General features: G+C 33.9%; 1 protein-coding gene across 9 annotated transcripts in view; it reads left to right on the top strand.

Annotated features, from left to right (window-relative positions):
• Positions 1–19,235, top strand: part of CEP128 (centrosomal protein 128) — a 457,806-nt gene that overhangs the window by 81,750 nt on the left and 356,821 nt on the right. For all 9 annotated transcript variants that reach the window (XM_077938779.1, XM_015144269.3, XM_077938780.1 and 6 more), the window contains one exon: positions 18,941–19,027. In XM_077938779.1, the coding sequence (XP_077794905.1) occupies positions 18,941–19,027 (87 nt within the window). The remainder of the gene's footprint in view (positions 1–18,940; positions 19,028–19,235) is intronic.

Here is a 19,235-nt window from a genome sequence, read left to right as displayed (position 1 = left end):
GTGCTTGTAGCTCATTAACCTTTATTAATCGACAGATTTTTTAAAAGTTTTTTTTTTCACTGTTAATTGAAAATTAGGAACAAAAATTGCAACACTGAAATTTAATGTAAGCTGATAGAAAAATCTGCTTTTGTTTTCTGAAATTCCATTTCCTTCCATTTCACAAAAGAAGGCATAACCTTTTAAGTTGGTAATTACTTTGAAGAGGATATGTTGTTGAATAATTAGATACAGCATGTGGGTAGGCTTTTTTTTTTTTAACCTTGATTTTTATACATTTGTTCTCAAAGCAAATTACATCTGGTGAGCATAAGAATAGTACTAAAGAGACAATTGTTCTTTTCTGCAAGAGAAAATTAGAGAAATTTTCTGTACTTATTTTCTTCTCTCTTTGCAGAATGCACAAAATTACAAAGAAAGAGGGAGCGAAAGATTGATTCCCACCCCTTTTCTTAAGACACCAGAGCCTGGGTATTTGCATTGTAATTGTCAATTTGACTAAAAGCTTCAGCTGTGATTTGGAATTCCATCTCTGACAATACAATAGGAGATCACTATTGATGAGAACTGTTTAATTTCATATTTTGTCATTTTAATATAAGCAGTGACCTATACATTTTTACAGAGTGGTTTTAGATTATAAACAGTAGTGGAAACTAGGAAAGATTAAGCTGATGTATTTTCCTGCTCCCATGTTAAATGGCTTAGACTGTTCTGGAAAGGTCATGTTTAACGAGAGGAAATACTTTCCCTTCTTTTTGATTATTAAAAATACTTATGGAAATTCCTATACCATATGATAATAGTAATCGATGCATTTTTTTTCCTGTTTATGGTGAGAAATTAAATCTATAGATGAGCAGGTGGGCCTGAACTTTTAGCCACTGTGCTCTTTTGCCTTCTTAAAATGTATCTTCCAATGTTGATGAAAAATATGACATTTAAAACTTAAGACATTAAGAGTTTTCATTTGAAATTACAGGATGCAGAGATTTGAAGGTATAGTATATTACAGGGAGGCGGTCTGTGATTTCGGCAAAAACCTGCTGCTTTTTAGTCATCTCATGGGTCCTTAGGTCCTCAGAGCTTTACCTCTTCCCATTTAATGAAAAAGCACGTTGTTAATCATTGGAAATTGATCAAGGGAAAGCCATTTTCCTTTTCTTTAGAGTTTTTAAAGAAGTGTTCACTCATTTCTGTTTCTTATCCTGATTTGAACAAAAGGGCCATGAACGCCCAGGAATCCACTTCCTTTTTTGAGCCTCAACTACTCATGTGCTATTGAAGTCACATGAATGCAGGGTTTTCTTTATTTAGTAAGGACCTTCATATCTTGTATTTTAAACAACCTGGTTTGGTATCTCATAGAAGTCTCTTCTTTAAGAGAGATGAGTATTTTATATGAGTTGTGTGACAATAATATTCTTTTAATATTATCTTTTTAAAATTGTAGATGATACTTTGAACTTTACTAAATCAATTCAAGTTTTTTTTTTTTTTTTTTTTTGAGGCAGGGCCACTCTATTGCCCACGAGTGCCACGGCATGATCTCGGCTCACTACGGCCTTGAATTCCTGGGTTCAAGAGATTCTGCCACCTCAGCCTCCCTTGTAGCTGAGACTACAGGCAGGTGCCACCATGACAAGCTGATTTTTTTTTGTTGTATTTTGGGTAGAGACGGAGTTTTACCATATTGCCCAGGCTGGTCTCAAACTCCTGACCTCAAGTGATTTGCCTGCCTTGGCCTCTCAAAGTGCTGGGATTACAGGAGGGAGCCACCATGCCTGACCTAAATTCAAGTGTTATTAAGCCTATACCCATCAGCCTTTTCTATGTACACAGTCAAGTATGTAACATTGAGGTAAATTATCTCACTATAAACTCTTTTGATGAGGTGCTTGATAGTATCCTAGCTTTGATTGGTTAGTTTAGTGGAGTAGGGGTAGGCTTGGTGGGTGCTAGTGTTGAGAAAGAGGTATTTAGACTGTAAACACAAGCTAAAACCACTTTTTTGCAGGTCCAATATTTACATAAAATCCTAGATAAAAATTTAAACTCCTGATTTGCATCCTGAAAATTCCCGACTCATTTTTTACTGGCTGTTTCATATACATTGAATGTTATTTCTTCATCTTGAGTGGAATTACTTAAAATGAAAAACATGTCTGGGCATGGTGGCTCACGCCTATAATTCCAGCACTTCGGGAAGCCGAGGTGGGCAGATCACTTGAGGCCAGGAGTTTGAGACCAGCCTGTCCAACATGGTGAAATCCCGTCTCTACTAAAAATACAAAAAAAAAAAAGAAAAGAAAGAAAAAAAAATTAGTGTGGTGGCGCACACCTGTAATCCCAGCCACCCGGGAGTCTGAGGCAAGAGAATCACTTTAACTTGGGAGGCAGAGGTTGTAGGGAGTTGGAATTGTACCACTGCACTCCAGCCTGGGTGACAGAGTGAGACCCTGTCTCAAAAAAAAAAAAAAAAAAAAAAGGAAAAAGAAAAACATGAGATAAATGCTGGACACACACACACACACACACACACACGCACACTCTTCAGAGCATTTTTTTTTGAGTCAGGGTCACACTCGCCCAGACTGGAGTGCAGTGGTGTGATCATGGCCCACTCAGTCTCAACCTCCCAGGCTCAAGTCGTCCTTCTACCTCAGCTTCCCAAGCAGCTGGAACTACAGGGCACACTATTACACCCAGCTAATTTTTGTATTTTTTGTGAAGATAGGTTTCGCCATGTTGCCCAGACTGATCTCAGACTCCTGGACTCAAGTGATCCGCTTGTCTCAGCCTCCCAACCTGCTGGGATTACAGGTGTGAGCCACTATGCCTGGCCCTCTTCCGAGCATTTTATAGCATATTAAGTCACTAGTTTCTCCCTTATCTGCATCAACAATATTCTATGCCTACATATGATCTAGATGCCTTAAAATTAAGGGATGTCTCATGGGGAAGTCTGTGGGATAGGCAAGGGCATGGAATCTTAAAAGACGATGGTGAAGATGAAGTGATAAATTAAGTGTTTAAGTTAGGAGCTCAGCTTAGTGGCTTTTAGTCTGTTCTGAGGGACAACCGGGTTATGTGAAGCGCATCCATAAAATAAGGCCATATGAAGAAACATTAATCAATACTTTTTTTCCAACATTTTTCTTCACTTTTTTTTTTTTTTTTGAAAAACCTAATGATGAAGTAGCTATTCATTTTTGTCCAGAAATGTAATTGTGACCCCAGAGATACTGAGTAGTACAGATACCACCTAAGAAAAGCCTCAGGTACCCTTTATTAATGTTTTTAGTTTGGACTCATTAAGGGAGAAGCTTCCATGAAACCTAGGATATTTTTCTAATGTGTTCTTCATAGCTTTTGCGTCTCCCTTGAGGCTTCTGTGATATTTCGAGTATCACACAGCAGGGGAGAATCTAGTCAGGCAAATATTCTAACCTGGCTTCATTTACCCCTTTTCCTGCACTTCCTTTCCACACTCCCCTACTTTGTTTGGAGTCGGGGAGGCCTTTCCAAGACTGGCAGATCTTGGACTTACCTTTATTTACCTTTTCAGGGTTCAACTGTAAAACTTTCATTTGATCATTCACTTTGCCTCCCTCTTGTTTTCATAACCAGTGCCCCCTTTTTTTGTAGTCATCTCCTACATTTTTGCATAGAGTTATTCATATTCATATTTTGCATACAGTTATTCCTAAGTTTTTCTTTCCTATGATATTGTTAGATGTTTTAAGTGCCCATTAAAATCACCCTCACGTTAATCATCCCAGCAGCCTCTCTAATCTTTGAGAAAGACCAATAGATTTTATAAGTAAATGAGAGTTTAAAAGTCAAACACAATCCTTTGGAAAGCAGGAGGAAAACTCAGAGGATGTACTTTATTGTTCTTATTCTTAGGACATAAGCTCTAGAATTGAGTCCTTGGGCAGGACTGTGTGAGCCCCATGGGGTTCGGTAGGCAGAGAGTAACACAGGCAAGGCCTCAGAGCCCTCAAACCACCAAGAGACTGAAAGCACTATCACAACAGGACAACCACACATGTACTACTTCGTTGGAAAATGCGTGTAGCAAGTGAAAATCCTAAAACTCCTACTCCAGTGTTTATTCTTCACGGGGTAAAGTTGTGTGTGTAGTATAAATCGGGGCTTATTTTGAGCCACACTTTTTATTCTTTTAACCAACTCTAATGCCACAGACTATTTTTCTTCTTTTGTAAAGATGGCATTTTTTTTTTTTTTCTCTCACTGTCCGGTTTCTGGTAATACATATTATGTGAGAGTTTTGTCCCCGATTATTTATGTTACTGATTCTTGATATGTTGTCTCTTTTTATTTTACCTATTTTGAACACTTTGCATTTCTAGTATTTGAAGATAACACTTACTAAATATTTGTTTAATACATTAAGTAGTGACCATATTAATACACTGTTTTGGTCCTATGTTTAACTAGGTTTATTTGTCACGTAGTTCTTTTAACATTTCATTATTAAATATTTAGTATAAAAGCATTTTTTTTTAAAATTTATTTATTATTATTATACTTTAAGTTGTAGGGTACATGTGCATAACGTGCAGGTTTGTTACATATGTATACTTGTGCCATGTTGGTGTGCTGCACCCATCAACTCGTCATTTACATCAGGTATAACTCCCAATGCAATCCCTCCCCCCTCCCCCCTCCCCATGATAGGCCCCGGTGTGTGATGTTCCCCTTCCTGAGTCCAAGTGATCTCATTGTTCTGTTCCCACCTATGAGTGAGAACATGCGGTGTTTGGTTTTCTGTTCTTGTGATAGTTTGCTAAGAATGATGGTTTCCAGCTGCATCCATGTCCCTACAAAGGACACAAACTCATCCTTTTTAATGGCTGCATAGTATTCCATGGTGTATATGTGCCACATTTTCTTAATCCAATCTGTCACTGATGGACATTTGGGTTTTTTTTAATATAACTAAATGTGATCATGTGAAATATTCAAACATTCTCTTACAATACAGGCTTATTTATTTATTTACATGGCTGATTTTTTCCTACATCTCTTCCAACTCTGTCCTTTCATCATGAACCACTTCTTTTATCCCCTAAAAAAAGAAACTAGTGTTGATGGCCTGGAAGGTATCCCTTTATATTTTTCTTTTTGTTGTTAATTACCTGGACTGATGTATATAGACTATATACACCTTTGCATATATGGGCACTTTTTGGTCATGTATTCGTTTTTAGAAAATGAGATCACATTTTGTATACATTTCCGCTTCTTGCTTTTTCCTTTTTTTCACCAACGCTTTCTGGAAATTCATCCAACTAGCTGACGTGGTTCCAATGTAATCTTTTATTGCCATTGGTAGATCTTGTTTTTCCAGAGGTTCTGAAACTGCATCTTGTTCTGCCAACAATGATTGAGTGTAGCTCTTTCCCCCACATTCTTACCGGAAGTAGTGGTTATAACTCTTTAAGTTTTTGCCACCTGATGAGTATAAATTGTTAACTCATTTTTGTGTTTATTTGCATTTCTCTAGTGAATTTGAGTGTCTATTCACACATCTCTTGGCAGTTTGCATTTGTGCTTACATAGAATGCCTATGTATGACTTTTGCTCATTTTAAAATATTGGATCATTTGGGATTTCTCTCTTTCCTCCGGAGATTTTTTTTTTTTAATAGGAGAGAGGAAGGAATCTAATTCACTTTTTATATGACTCATCAATTGCTTCAGCAGCATTTTTGAATAAAAATTGGTTATTTCCACTCTAATTTAAATGCCACATCTGTTGTATATCTAGTTTCCTACAATATCTGTCTGGTCTCTACATGCTTTGCCGTTGATTTGCTTGTCAATCCCTATACTAATATCACTCTTTCTTAATGATTATAGGTTTTATTATCTTTTGGTAAATGATAATGAAAATCTCTTGTCCTATTCCATGAAAAATCATGCTGGCATTTTGATTACGATTGTATTAAGTACAGACTAATTTAAAGAGAAGGTCTTTTCTAATATTTTCCAATAATGTTTTATAACTGTCTATATAAATTTCTTAGATCTCTTTTGTTAGACTTATTCTTAGGTACTTATGGCTTTTCTTTCTATTTGGAATGGGATTTTTTAAAAAATTGCATCTCTAATTGGTTATTTATAGTATACAGGGGTACAACTGGCTTTATATGTGGTTCTTGTATCCAACAATTTTGCTCAGTGCCCTTATTCTTATAATTTCTTAATAGCTTTACTGACATACTATCTTGGTGTATAGATAATCATACCATTTGAAATTAAAGGCAATTTAGTCTCTTTCTTTATAATTCTTCTCTTTTTTTTTTTTAATCTTAATACACTGGTTAGAACCTGAAGTCTAGTATTGAATGGAAGCAAAGATAGCAAGAATTCTGTGTTACTTCCATATTTATATGATTCTTAAGTGTTAAATGCTGTTGTGTGGTGTTTGCCCTGACTTTTTAGTGCTAACCTTTGTCACATTAAAAACATTGCCTTCTATTCCTAGGTTGCCAAGAGATGTTTGTTGTTATTTATTTATTTATTTTAAAAATCATGAATGGGTTGTGAAATTTTTCAAATATTCTTGCTGTGCACTTAACTTTGGATATTTAAATATATTGATTTAAATATGGTTGATTCCATCAATAGATATTGAGCCCTCCTTGCATTCCTGAGAACTTTATTTGATTATAATGTTTTGTTTTTTTAATACATTGCTGAATTAATTTGCTATTTTTTTCTTAGGATTTTTATATTTGTGTTTATGATTGAGATCAGTGTTCCTTGCACTGACGTTTTTGGTTTTAGAAGCATGGTGACATTAGTCTCATAAAATGAATTAGGTGGAAACCTTCTTCTCCTATTTTGTGGTTTAGTTTTGTGTAAGAGAGGGATTGTCTATTTCTTGAATGTTTGTTGAAATTTGTGCCTGTTATCTTTTTGATGCAGCAGATTCCTAATTTTTTTAATGTTTATTGGCTTGTATAGCCTGTTTATTAAGACAATTTGGTAATTCATGTTTAATGTCTTGCTAGAAATAGTATTATTTTATTAGTTTTCTTTTTGACCAGCTTTGTTTATTGCTTCATTAACTTCTGCTCTTAACTCCATTACTCTTTCTTTCTCTTCATCTAAAGGATTATTCTGTTTTATTTTTTAGGCTTGAAAATTGAATGCTTGATTGATTTTTCTGTTTTTTAAAATAAGTAATGAAAATTTAACCAAATTAACATATGCTTTGTTATACTTTTATGGTAGTTTTTTTTCAAAATCTTTTATAATTTGTTACAATTTTCTCTATAATTCAAGACTTATTTAGGAATGTCTTTTGGTATTTTCAGAAATGTATGTATGCTTATTTTTAAATTCTTTATTGTTTTTAATTTAACTCCTTTGAAAGTTGTTGAAACTTCCATTTTGACCTAAGTCTATGATCAATTTTTTGTAAGTACTCCAGAGTAAGAAACAAATATTTTTCTGTGTTTTGGATGCAGAATTGTATGTGCTTGTACATGTCGTACATGCATACATACACACATATACATTTAATAGATCATTTGTGAATTTTGTTGTTCTGTTCTTCTGTTTTCTTAATAAATATATCAGTCTAAAGCTTCTCATAATTATAAAGATTATCAGTTTCTCCCTGTGATTTGTGTCAGTTTTCTTTTATCTGTTTTGTGCGTGTGGTATCTCATGTATAATTAAATTATTTCTTGGTCAATTATTTAAAAAATATTACCTGGTGTGCCTCTTGATTTTAACATTCTTAAGATTACCTTATTCATGGCATATCATTTTCCCCCTTTAATCTTTCCTTAGTATTTCCATTTTTCCATGTTTCTTACAAAATACCTTATTGCTTAAGTTAAAAATAACTTTATCTTATAAATTAATGGTTACTTTAGTCATTTTATACTTTCTGTGATTATTGGAATATTTTAAAGTGTTTTTATCATATTATTTTTTAAAATTTCTCTTTTTGTTTCTTTTTCCCATTTCTATTTGGAATGGAATATGTTATATATTCATTTTGATACTTTCTGTTTGCTTTGGAGCTGTAAATTATATTTCTGTTCTTTTGATAGCTGTTCTAAAATTTTAAACATACAGTACTTATTAGTCTAAGATATCTATGTTCCAGCTACATTGTGTTTGTTTCAGTGTCTTACTGGAACATTTTTCTTCTGACTCGGTATAACTTCTCCCTTCTCATTCCTCAGGCTCAATTGTCACATCTTTAGGGAAAACTTTCCTGTTCCTCCTCCCCTTCTAAAATTGCCCCTTCAGCTCCATTGCTCACTATCATGTATCATATTACTCTATTTTTAAAAATAGCATTTAACACAAACTATAATTATTGTTTGTGTGCTTGTGCTATTATATGCCTTTGCCAAAGAATGTAGACTCCATTGGAGGGGCTTTGTGCATCGCGTTTACCCTGGTTTCTGCAACATGTAGTACAGTGTTTATCACACAGAGCTCACTGAACAGGTGCTAAGGAAATTGATGTTTCCAAATGTAAATGATTGTTCAGCTGCATATAACATTCTTGATAAATTTCACTCCAAGAGTTTTATACCTTGTGCTACTCTACTGCTCTCATTCCTGAAGACAGAAAGTAAAAGTTAAACAATTTTAACTTATTTGAAGTTTAATTATATAGTAGTTACAATGATATAATCAAAATTCCACAAACATTCTTCAGGAATTCAATCGTAGTTAAATTAAACATAATTCAACTCTATAAAAATAACGTTTTCATACAGTGGGTTGCTGGTTTTCAAACCATACTGACAACTTAATAAAGACAGCTGGATTTTTGATATCTTTGTGTTTAACAAAGTTTGAAAAAGAAATTTAGAATGGAGATGCCCAGATACATGCACTGTACATGTAGGCCTCTGTGATATATTAATTATGGATTTCTGAAGAGTGTTAATGTAGCTGTGTGAGCGTGGATAAACTGACACTTCATGGAACTGTTTCCTTTGTAAGTTGACAGCAAATGCTGATTGACTTTGGTTTTGAGACACTGCAAATAATGGACAGAAAGAATTTTTAAAAAGACTTTGCAGATACAATTCCTTTTTTGTGTGTGTTTTTCTGAATGCTTGTAAGGGCAAGCTCTTTTAATTTAGGTTTCCACATAATTTGCATTAAATATTTTAAATAAATTGATACAAGTCATAGAATACTTGATAGGGAATTACTACATGTTTTGACCACTAGTCGTCAGTATTGAACCATTAATTGTGACGTAGTAGGCAGTGTTTATTAAAGTTGGCCAAGTTTACTGAAAAACAATTATTTACAGTGTGTATACTCTCAACTCTTAGGGCTTTCTGAAAGTGTACTTGGCACTAGCCTCAGAAATGAAAAAAATCTAGTTATTTAACTATCCGTTATTAAAAATTTAAATTTGAAACGGTGTTACTCTCCACTATTAAAAAGTATGACACATTGTGTATTTTATGTGAAGACACCTGCTGTATTTATCGTGAAAACTGTCGTTTCTGTGCCTTTGTATTATAGTTTCATGCTTCCTCTTCAGGGTTACAGGTTTTTCCCTTCTTCCTTCCTCCTTCCCTCCTTCCCTCTATGGAAGAAAACTATATCTAGTAAAACAGGTTATAATTTGATATGAGCATTTATTTCACGGGAATCATATATTCCCATTCCCTTTTCCACTTTTAATATTTCGAAGCTGTGCATGCAGCATTTTCCAAAAGATGCTTTCTCTAAATATTCATCTTATATAGACCTAAACCTCTTTCTCCTAATTATTATTTTCTTGTTTTTGCTGGTGATTTCCTTTTGTACACTGTTGTCCACCCACCCAATTGTATTTATTTTCTATTGGTGTTCTGTCAGATAGTGTATCCAACAGATAGAATATCCTTTGCCTGTTTTTTTTCTTTAGTTGTTAGAAAAGCATTTTTTTATAGCTCTCATGACTCATTGCATTTTTATAGCTCTCATGACTCATTGCATTTCTACTTAATTTGTATTTCTATTAAGTACCCCAAATCCCTTTTTACAAAATATTAAAGTTGTGGTATTAATTATTTATTGCTCAAAAAACGAGTAACTGTTAAGGTTATTTCTAATATACGTTTGTCCATACTGTGGTCAAGTATTAGGATAGTATTTAGAACTATAACCTTATTATCTCATCATTTAATGGATCTTGTATGGTTATGAGAAAAAGTTACAGTTTTATGTTTATTATGCGAGAATGATATCCTGAAGCTTTCCACACCAGTGTTAGTCTTGGATGGGGAATCAAGTTACAGTGATGCTGTGATTCAAAGCCACAAAGTGTGGGCGAACTTGGGTCTCTGGAGCTCCCAGTTTCCAGTTCTTTCTCCTCCTGACCTGTGAACTTGTTTGGAAGGTACAAAATCTTACCCTTTTTGTGTGGTTTATTGAAATAAGTAGCTCATGTATTTCTTCTTAAACATTTAGATAACCGTCTTGATAAAATAATTTGTTTTATATTTTAAAACCTTTATATGTTTCCTTTATGTCCTTGCCTTTCCTTTTCTCCTGTTCTATACACCAAGTCTATCATTAAATTTTGTCAGCTCTATTTTAAAAATATTTTTTTAAATTGGAAACTATTCATCTCCTACCACTACATCTCCTCTCTTGCTCGGGCTAATGCCATAGCCTCCTTGCTTCCATTCTTACCTCCTTGTGATCTTTTACAGAATCAGATAATGTCACATCTTTCTTCAAGACCCTTCAATGGTTTCTTTTCTTTTTTTTTGAGACAGTCTCACTCTGTTGCCAGGCTAGAGTGCAGTGGCATGATCTTGGCTCACTGCAGCCGCCACCTCCCGGGTTCAAGTGATTCTTATGCCTCAGCCTCCCGAGTATCTGGGATTACAGGCATGTGCCACAATGTCCGGCTAATCAATGGTTTATTTATAGAAATAGAGCCCCTCTGATCTGGTTTCTGAATTCCTCTCACCCTAATTTTCTTTCTTTCCTCCTTTTTTTTTTTTTTTTTTTTTGAGATGTAGTCTCCTTCTGTCTCCCAGGCTGGAGTGCAGTGGCACAATCTTGGCTCACTGCAGCCTCTGCCTCCTGGGTTCAAGCGATTCTCTGCCTCAGCCTCCTGAGTAGTTGGAAATACAGGCATGCACCACAACACCCAGCTAATTTTTTTTTGTATTTTAAGTAGAGATGGAGTTTCATCATGTTGACCAGGCTGGTCTCAAACTCCTGGCCTCAAGTGTTTCTCCCGCCTTGGCCTCTCAAAGTGCTGGGATTAAAGGCGTGAGCCACCACGCCTAGCCCCTAATTTTCTATCGTTGTTCCTCTTGCCAACTGTAGGCCAACCATCCTGGCCGTCTTGCTTTTCCATGGATATACCAGGTACCTCCTCCTCCTGGACATTTGCACTTTCTGTTCCCACAGCTAAGAATTTTCAGCTCTGAAACAATTGTACAGTTTGTACCCTCATGTTCAGAACTCGACTTCAGAAAGACCTTATTGACTATCATAGATAAAATACTCCTTCACTCCTGAGCCCCTTGCACTGTTGTATGTTTTCTTAACACTTTCGTTATCTGTCAACCGTCTGTCCCTTGACCAGAATGCAGGCTTTATGAAGGTAGGGACTTACCTGTTTTGCTCGTTGCTGTATCCCCAGTACCAAGACCAGTGCTTAGCATAGAGTAGGGGCCCAGTAAGTGTTTCTTGAAGGAATGAATGAATAAATATTGCATACTATATAGTAACTATTCATTCAGTAAAATATTCATTTGGCCAATACTATCATGTACCTAATACCTATACATTCAGGTACTGTGCTGGGGACTAGGGATTTAAAGATACCTAAAATACTGTCTCACCTTTTAGGGACTCCTAGTTTAGTTGAGGAAATAGAGATATTAACTGTCATTGTAATGCAGTAAGGGCATTATTCCACATTTGTGTAGTCTATAGAATATCTCAGAGGGGAAATAATTACCTCTACATGGCCCCTTGGGAAACGTTTGGGTGAGAGAGGTGGCATTTTTGCTAAGACTGTGTTTTTACATTATTTTAGGAAATTCTTCATGAATGTGATTCTGCCCCATTGCTTGTTGTTACATGTCAAGCACTTTACCAGTCAATGGCTGAAACACATAAATTTTGACTATCATTTTGATTCAAACTATTGCTCTTCGTCCTATCATCATACATCATGCTAATTATTTTCTTCTTTGTATTTGTTACTTGTGGTAACAAATAACAATTTTTTTCTTTGCAAGGATGAAATAAACGCTGTTCTCTCTTCTCTATAAGACTGTGAGAGAGCCATTAATGTCAACATGCTGATAAAAAGGAAATGGATGGTGAAGAACGATTGACTATTATAGGATTTAGTTTTCAAAGGCGTTTGAATGCTATTTGACACAGCTTGAAACATGCAGGTCTGAGATACATCATGCTCTTCAGTCGCCTTTTTAGTCTTTTTCTTGATTTCCATCCTTGCCCCCTTATTCCACCTCTTACAGATGACACTAAAACACTTTTAATATTTTTTTCAGTGAAAGATATTTTTCCCCCCAAAGCTTCTATAGAAGAGAATTCTGAAGAGACCTTGGAGGAGGTCTCTTTCAACCTTGTACTTGATATTTGAATTTCCATTTACAGAGCAAGCTAGCTTCTTAGATATTTTAGAGTGTCTCCACAAGCTATATTATCTTTCTAGTATTGGGAAATCGTTGGCTGGATTAAAGAATATTCCAGTTTCATAATCTATTTCAGTGGCCTAGTATTGAATAATGATAAAACAATAGTTGAAAGTTTAGAAATGTATCCTACATCATAGAAGTAGTAGCATGCCAGCTGTTAGCTTTTGAATTCATTGAAGGGTGCAGTTTTATGAGATGATGTATAAATGTAAGTTGTCGTGAAGTTCTTATTATCTGATTTCTATATAATTAACATGTCATGTCTTCTGAAGCTTTTTACTTTATTAAGAAAATAATACTAAGGGCTATTAATTATTAAATGCTTGCAGTGTACTTTCTGCTCCATTCAGTCCTCATTTTAACGGTCTTTCTCCAAAATTCTACCATGTATGTTATCTTACACTTTCTTATTTAAGTATTTTTGTAAAATGTGTGTTTTTCAGGATGTCTTCCTGGGTTGATAAATTTGCTTATAGGTTCCTTGATCCTACCATCCTATTAACCATGAGCTAGTCCCCATATGATTTTTTTGTTCTTCTTTTCTCTCTTCTTTCCCCACTGGAAACTACTGGGATTATATTCACTTTCTGGGTTCTCGAAGAGTCATTACTTATTCTATTATGGCCTCTGACTTCTTTCTTTATTCTACTTAGTATTTCAGCATATGTGTAAGTGTTCTTGTAAAGCACTGGTAATTCTATTGGGGAATAGTAGAAGTTTATACGATAGATAAATACTCTTATTGCTACTGTGAGTTGTGTTTAAGCCTGACACATATTTTATGTTCATACCACATATTACTATATCTCAAAGTATGTTTAATCACTTCTACTTTGCTATGTGTACTTATATGTTCTTGCCAATGTTGTCATTGTAAATTATAACAAATAAGACTAGCATGAATCTGTGTGAGTCACTTTTTGCAGCACCATATGCAAATAGACATTTAATGCTGTTAATGCTATGATGATGATGAAAAATGTCTGCTGCTCCTGTTGACTGAACAGCTGCCTGACAATAGACTGAGATTTTCTGTGTGCAGGACTTGTTCAATTTCTATGTTATGCTTTTCTTGAAGAGTGGAATGTTTCTGTCTATGTTTTCAGTGAATTTATGCTAGGCCATCTGTTTATAAAGCCCATTTCCATCATTATCAATTAATATTTATTGGGCAACTACTGAGTGCATAGTAATATTGTACAAACAAAAACCATTTTGCTACAGATAGACTTATTCATTGACTTAGTACTGTTTTATTTTTATTAGAAAATAGTGAAAAACAAAAAAATCCTCCTAAATCCAAAGGCATAAAATAACATCCTCTAACTCTGGACACTGAAAGATGTTGTATATTTACAGAGCTTTCTGTTCAAAGATATACAACTTGAGAAATTCTAAATTAAATTTCCATGATTATCTATGATCTTCTATTTGTCAACAATCCTAACTCAGTGGTCCTGCATTTAGAAAGTCAAATGAAGTATTATATTACTGTGGATTTCTAATAAAACTATGCATCTCTTTTTGAGAGCAAACTACTCAGATAAAAACAGACCTTCTACTAGGAGCATTTGTTTTTTGATTTTGAAGGAAATCCTGGAAAGTGCACTTGTTGGGCTCACATTTAACTTTACTTGCAAGATTTTTATGAAGTTAAAGATTGCATAAAAATATAATCTGTTCCAGTAAAAGCAATGGCATGTTAGGGAATAATACTCATTACCATTGTTGCTTTTGAATTAAAGAAGTTAAAAGACTTGTATGTCTTTTTAGCATACTGGCTTTTTTATGAAGTAATTAAGGTTTTGTTTTGCAGATTGGCAAGTTTACAACATTTGAAGAATGAAATCCTGACACTAGTCAACAGGGGTTTTATCTTTGAGTTATTATTGTAGTCATGGTATTGAATTTTTGCAGATTCATTCATAATCTCTGGTCTAGTTAGCCTTCTGTGAGGCCCTTGGCTAGGTTTAGGGTAAAGATTGTGTCCACGAAACAGAGCAAAGGGAATTCGTGACTGAACCCTTGACCTTGTTTGGGTTCGTTGACACTGGGTGCCCTAAACAGTGGTAGATTCCGTAGGTATGGGCATAGTGGAACCAAGAAGTTTGTTTGTTCACTGGGGAAAATAGGTCAGTAAAAAGCATCCATCTCTTCCACCAAGATAATTCCTATAAGAGCCCTTGTGTATTTTTGGGATTCTTGAAATAATAAACATCTTATTAGAAGAGAAAAAAAAAATCTAAGCCATTCTTAAAATAAAACCTTGAGCTTTATGTTTAAATACCACAGGTATCTTTAAGGAATGTTATTAAGGATTACTATTACTATCAGAAATAGTATTTAACTTATGATCGATCCTACTTAACTACATGATATTGGATATTACCCTTTGAACAAGAGGAATTGTTGTGTTTTGTGACTTATGTGCTTACCATTTCCATCTGGAAAATACACACAGTTCAATTCGTACCAAGATTTTTGAATTTCTTCCTTACTTTGATATCCCTTAAGTTTGTGTGGTATCATAATAGTTTCAGTATTGAATTCCTTTTGGACTTCTATCAAGCATTTCTACTTTTCACCTACCAAAGTGTGTGGTGTGTGTGGTTTGTTTTATTTTTTATTTTTTTAGTTGTAGTTGTTGTAGAATTTCCTTTCCTTGGTCATGGCTGAAAAATAAATTTCTTTGAACAATTTAAGTAATATCCACTTAGCTATTTTTAAATTAGATATTGGTTCAGGGATTTAGAATATGAATGCATTGTTTTTTTTTTTTTTTTTGCCTTGAAAAGAAACTTAATTTTTTTTGTTTTGGTTTTTGTTGGCACAGATAATCCCCAACTGGATGAACTTAAAGGCTAAAATTTTCCATTACTTTAGCTAGTTCTCATGGGGGAGGAATCTCTAACTTGATTTGGGAAAAGCATAATTTAGAAATTCAAAGAACATGACAAAAAAAGTATGTGTTAATATAAATGAGTAGTACATGTTCTGAGCAATAAAATCCTGCTGTATTATGCATATAGAGTCCTTTTAAATATATGTATTATTTTATTAATGTTTGATGCCTTTGGACCTGTGTTTCGGCAAAGTCCAAAAAGAATTTTTGAGATAGACATCAGATTTCCATCTTAAAAAAAATTTTAATTAAATAAAGTTTCCATGATAGTGTTTTATACATACTCAGTACTAGAGTTAATGGAGTTTTTGCTCGATTGAAAGTGTCCTTAACGCTACCTTAAAATTTTAATATACATAAATATAAACAACATATAACTTCAGTTTATAGCTCATGTGGTCTAATTTGGATTGGAATCACATTATATTCTGTTAAGCTTAAAATATTTGTCCACTGGCTTTTATTTTCTACCCATGTGAAGAGTTTAATTACAAAATATAGTAAGAACAATGATTTTCTAGTGTTTAGTGATATAACTTCTTCATTTTTTATTGTTACTGGAAAAAAATCTGATTTGATAATTTGTACCTTCAAGTAAATGATGTTGACTGTTTAATATGAGCACATACTTGTTTTTCTGTAGTGTTGTTAGTTTACCAGTAAATGATCTACAAGTTCTTGCCCTTGTGACCAAAGGCGTGCAATTGTAGCACTGCTGAGTGATTAGGATAAGTTGGGATAGGTTATGTTTATAATTTTTCTCCGGAAATTTCATTGGCCTGTGTGGGAATTAACATGTGATTTTTATTTCATTCCCATGCCATCATTCTTAACCAAGCTTGCTGGTCCATTTAAAGCAGACAAAGGGCCTTTAATTCCCTATTTGTTCTACATCTTGGAGTGTGTTGTCTGTTAGAGCCTCTTGATAAACATGCTTGTTGTCAATGTGGTAGAGATTTTTATGGTTAAGTGAGAGGTCTACAAACATTTTTCTTTTCCCCTTTTTACTACTCTCTGAAAGGAAAAGCTACATTTTTTTAAAACTATATATAACTATGAGAGTTTAGAATCGCCTACTTCTAAGGAAATGCAGTAGTACAATACACGATACAACACACTTAAGGGAAAGAAGAAAAATTGTTGTTATTAAAGATTTAAATGTGCCCCGGGGACCCTCTATTAAGGCTCAGTGTTGTTGCTGTGATCTTGAACATGTAAAAGACAATCTAAATCCTGGAGCAGGGCACATGATAGCTTTTAGCTAAACTGCTCTTAGGAAACAAACAAGCTTTCAAGAACAAAATAATGTAATTATTGAAATTCATTGACATGTGAATTTTTTTTCTTCTTTTATAACTGCTTTTACTGGGTCAGTTTTAATATAATTCTAAGTTGCTTGTTTTAAGTCAAATGGAAAAGAAATCCAGTGCAGGCTTACACCCTTAAAAAAAGGTAGTAAATTAGTTAACGTTTATTATTAAGGTTTAAAGAAATGGCTTGTAATTTTGATTTGGTTAATTTAAAAATGTCTCTCTTTGAGTGTTGTTTGTGTTTTCAGTGTTTACAGGTGCATCAACATATATTTAATGGGCCTTAAGTGTTAGCTTTTCCTTGTCTTTCGTTTTAAACTAAATAATGTAGAAAAACCGATTCAGTATTCTAGGCTAGAGTATTGCATTTGTGTTTACTTGTTTACTGACTCATGGTATATAGAAAGCAGAGCTAGTGTTCAAACTTAATGGCATTTCTAGATGATATAGTGGAAATGTAGTAATTTGCTTTGGATTGTTCCTTAGTATCTCACTTTTGCTCCTTATTGAAAACAATAGAATTTAAGTTATCATTCACAAAAATTTTTTAAAACTTATATATACTTAGAATAAAAGGAGAAATTGAAAAAAGGAGACTATTAAATACAGTTTTAGGCAGCAAGTAGAGCTATAATAGAAAAGTACATTATTTTGGAAAATCAATATGATAAATAACTTATTAGATGTTGTAAGGGGAAAGCAAGGAAGAAAGGAGTAGCACAATATTATTTTAGCAAATTTCTAAGTATCCAAGAGAATTAGAGTTTCTTTTATTCAACCAACTTAAATATAGAAGTTTTGATTTTTTTTTTTTAATTTTTTTGAGGATCTCACTCTGTTACCCAGTCTATTATTGTTACCAATAATAATAGTTGCATTTTATTGCACATTTGCTGGGAGCCAGACATTGCTTTATGTGCTCTGCAGATTTCAAACCATTGAGTTTTCATCATTACCCTTTAAGTTTTGTATTATTATATCAATATGAAGAAGCAGTATACTCAGTTGTTAAGAGGCAGGCAGCCATAATCTGTGTCCTGTCTCTGTCACTAAGTAGGTGAGTGACGTTAGGCAAATGATTCAACTCCTTGTGCTCCAGTTTCCACTTTAATAAAATGGGCTGGGAATAATAATAATTCATAGAATCATCATGAGGAGTAAATGTATATTTTGAATATATGTAATATATTTATTTATTATATGTAAGGAGAAGAAGAATGCCTGGACATACTAAACACTGTAAAAGTGTGATAATATTGTTATTCTCAAATCAAAATTATTTTTCATTTTGTTGATGCTTCTCTGCCTCATTACTCAATTTCTATTTGAGAGTAGGAATTATGGCAGAGGGAGCTGAAATTGATTGAGTATACTTGCATCAAAGCACTTTTTAACATATTTTGCTGTTTGCCTAAAAATTGGTTTTCTGTTGATCTTGTTGGAAAAGCTTCTGGCAACTTGGCTTTTCACAAGTCGTATGGACTTTACACATACCCCTTGCTAAGTCTAAACACTAAAATTGTTAAAAATATTTTTTAAGCGAATGGAATGCATTTCAGATATTATGAAAGACACTTCCAAGTATAATTTTCCCCTTTAAGTTTAATTTTGTTTTAACGTAGAAACAAACCAAACACTTTTATAGTTAACTTTTGAAATGTGTATTTTCTTAAAGTTCTTTTTCCTCATTTTATTAAAGAGGGGAAACAGTAGAAAAGAATATTTGTTTCCAAGAAAACTGTTAGCTATCTAGGCCCTCTAAATAATGTAATAAAATTCCCAAAGATGGGGAAAAAAAGGAAATTAAGTGAATATTAATTAGGATGATCAGGAATTGCTTATTGTTTATATTTTGTTCCCACTGAAGTGTTCTTAGGGTTACAGTGAATGAGCAGGTTGTAATTTATAGATTTTGTGTAACTTATATCCATGTCTTCCTCAGCCCTAATACATAATAAATTCTAGTAGTGACTTTCAGTTTTGTACATATTTTGGAATAATTTTTTTTTCCCACCTCTTTCATTCTAGGCACTAAAGAAACAAGAAGCTAAAGCAGATGAGCATGAGGGGGCAATAAAAAATAAGCTAATACAAACTGAAACTGAGAAGAATCAAGTAAGATTTTAAAAGTTATCTTTCAAAGAATAAAGTGGTTTGGGGCCAATGGTATTTGTTGAGTGCCTTGAAAAGTGTCCCCAGGATCCTTTAGAACACTGTGAATTCTTTATCTTTCTATGTGGAGTCAATTGGTTCAACAGCTCTTCTGCTTGCTAGGACTTACTCTTGGAAACAGAGAAGCAAGTTGTTTGCTACCTTGTCATCT

Source organism: Macaca mulatta, chromosome 7, assembly GCF_049350105.2.
Source record: "Macaca mulatta isolate MMU2019108-1 chromosome 7, T2T-MMU8v2.0, whole genome shotgun sequence".
NCBI lineage: Eukaryota > Metazoa > Chordata > Mammalia > Primates > Cercopithecidae > Macaca > Macaca mulatta.
The sequence above is the reverse complement of the archived record's forward strand: the minus strand, read 5'-3'. Positions and strand labels throughout refer to the sequence as shown.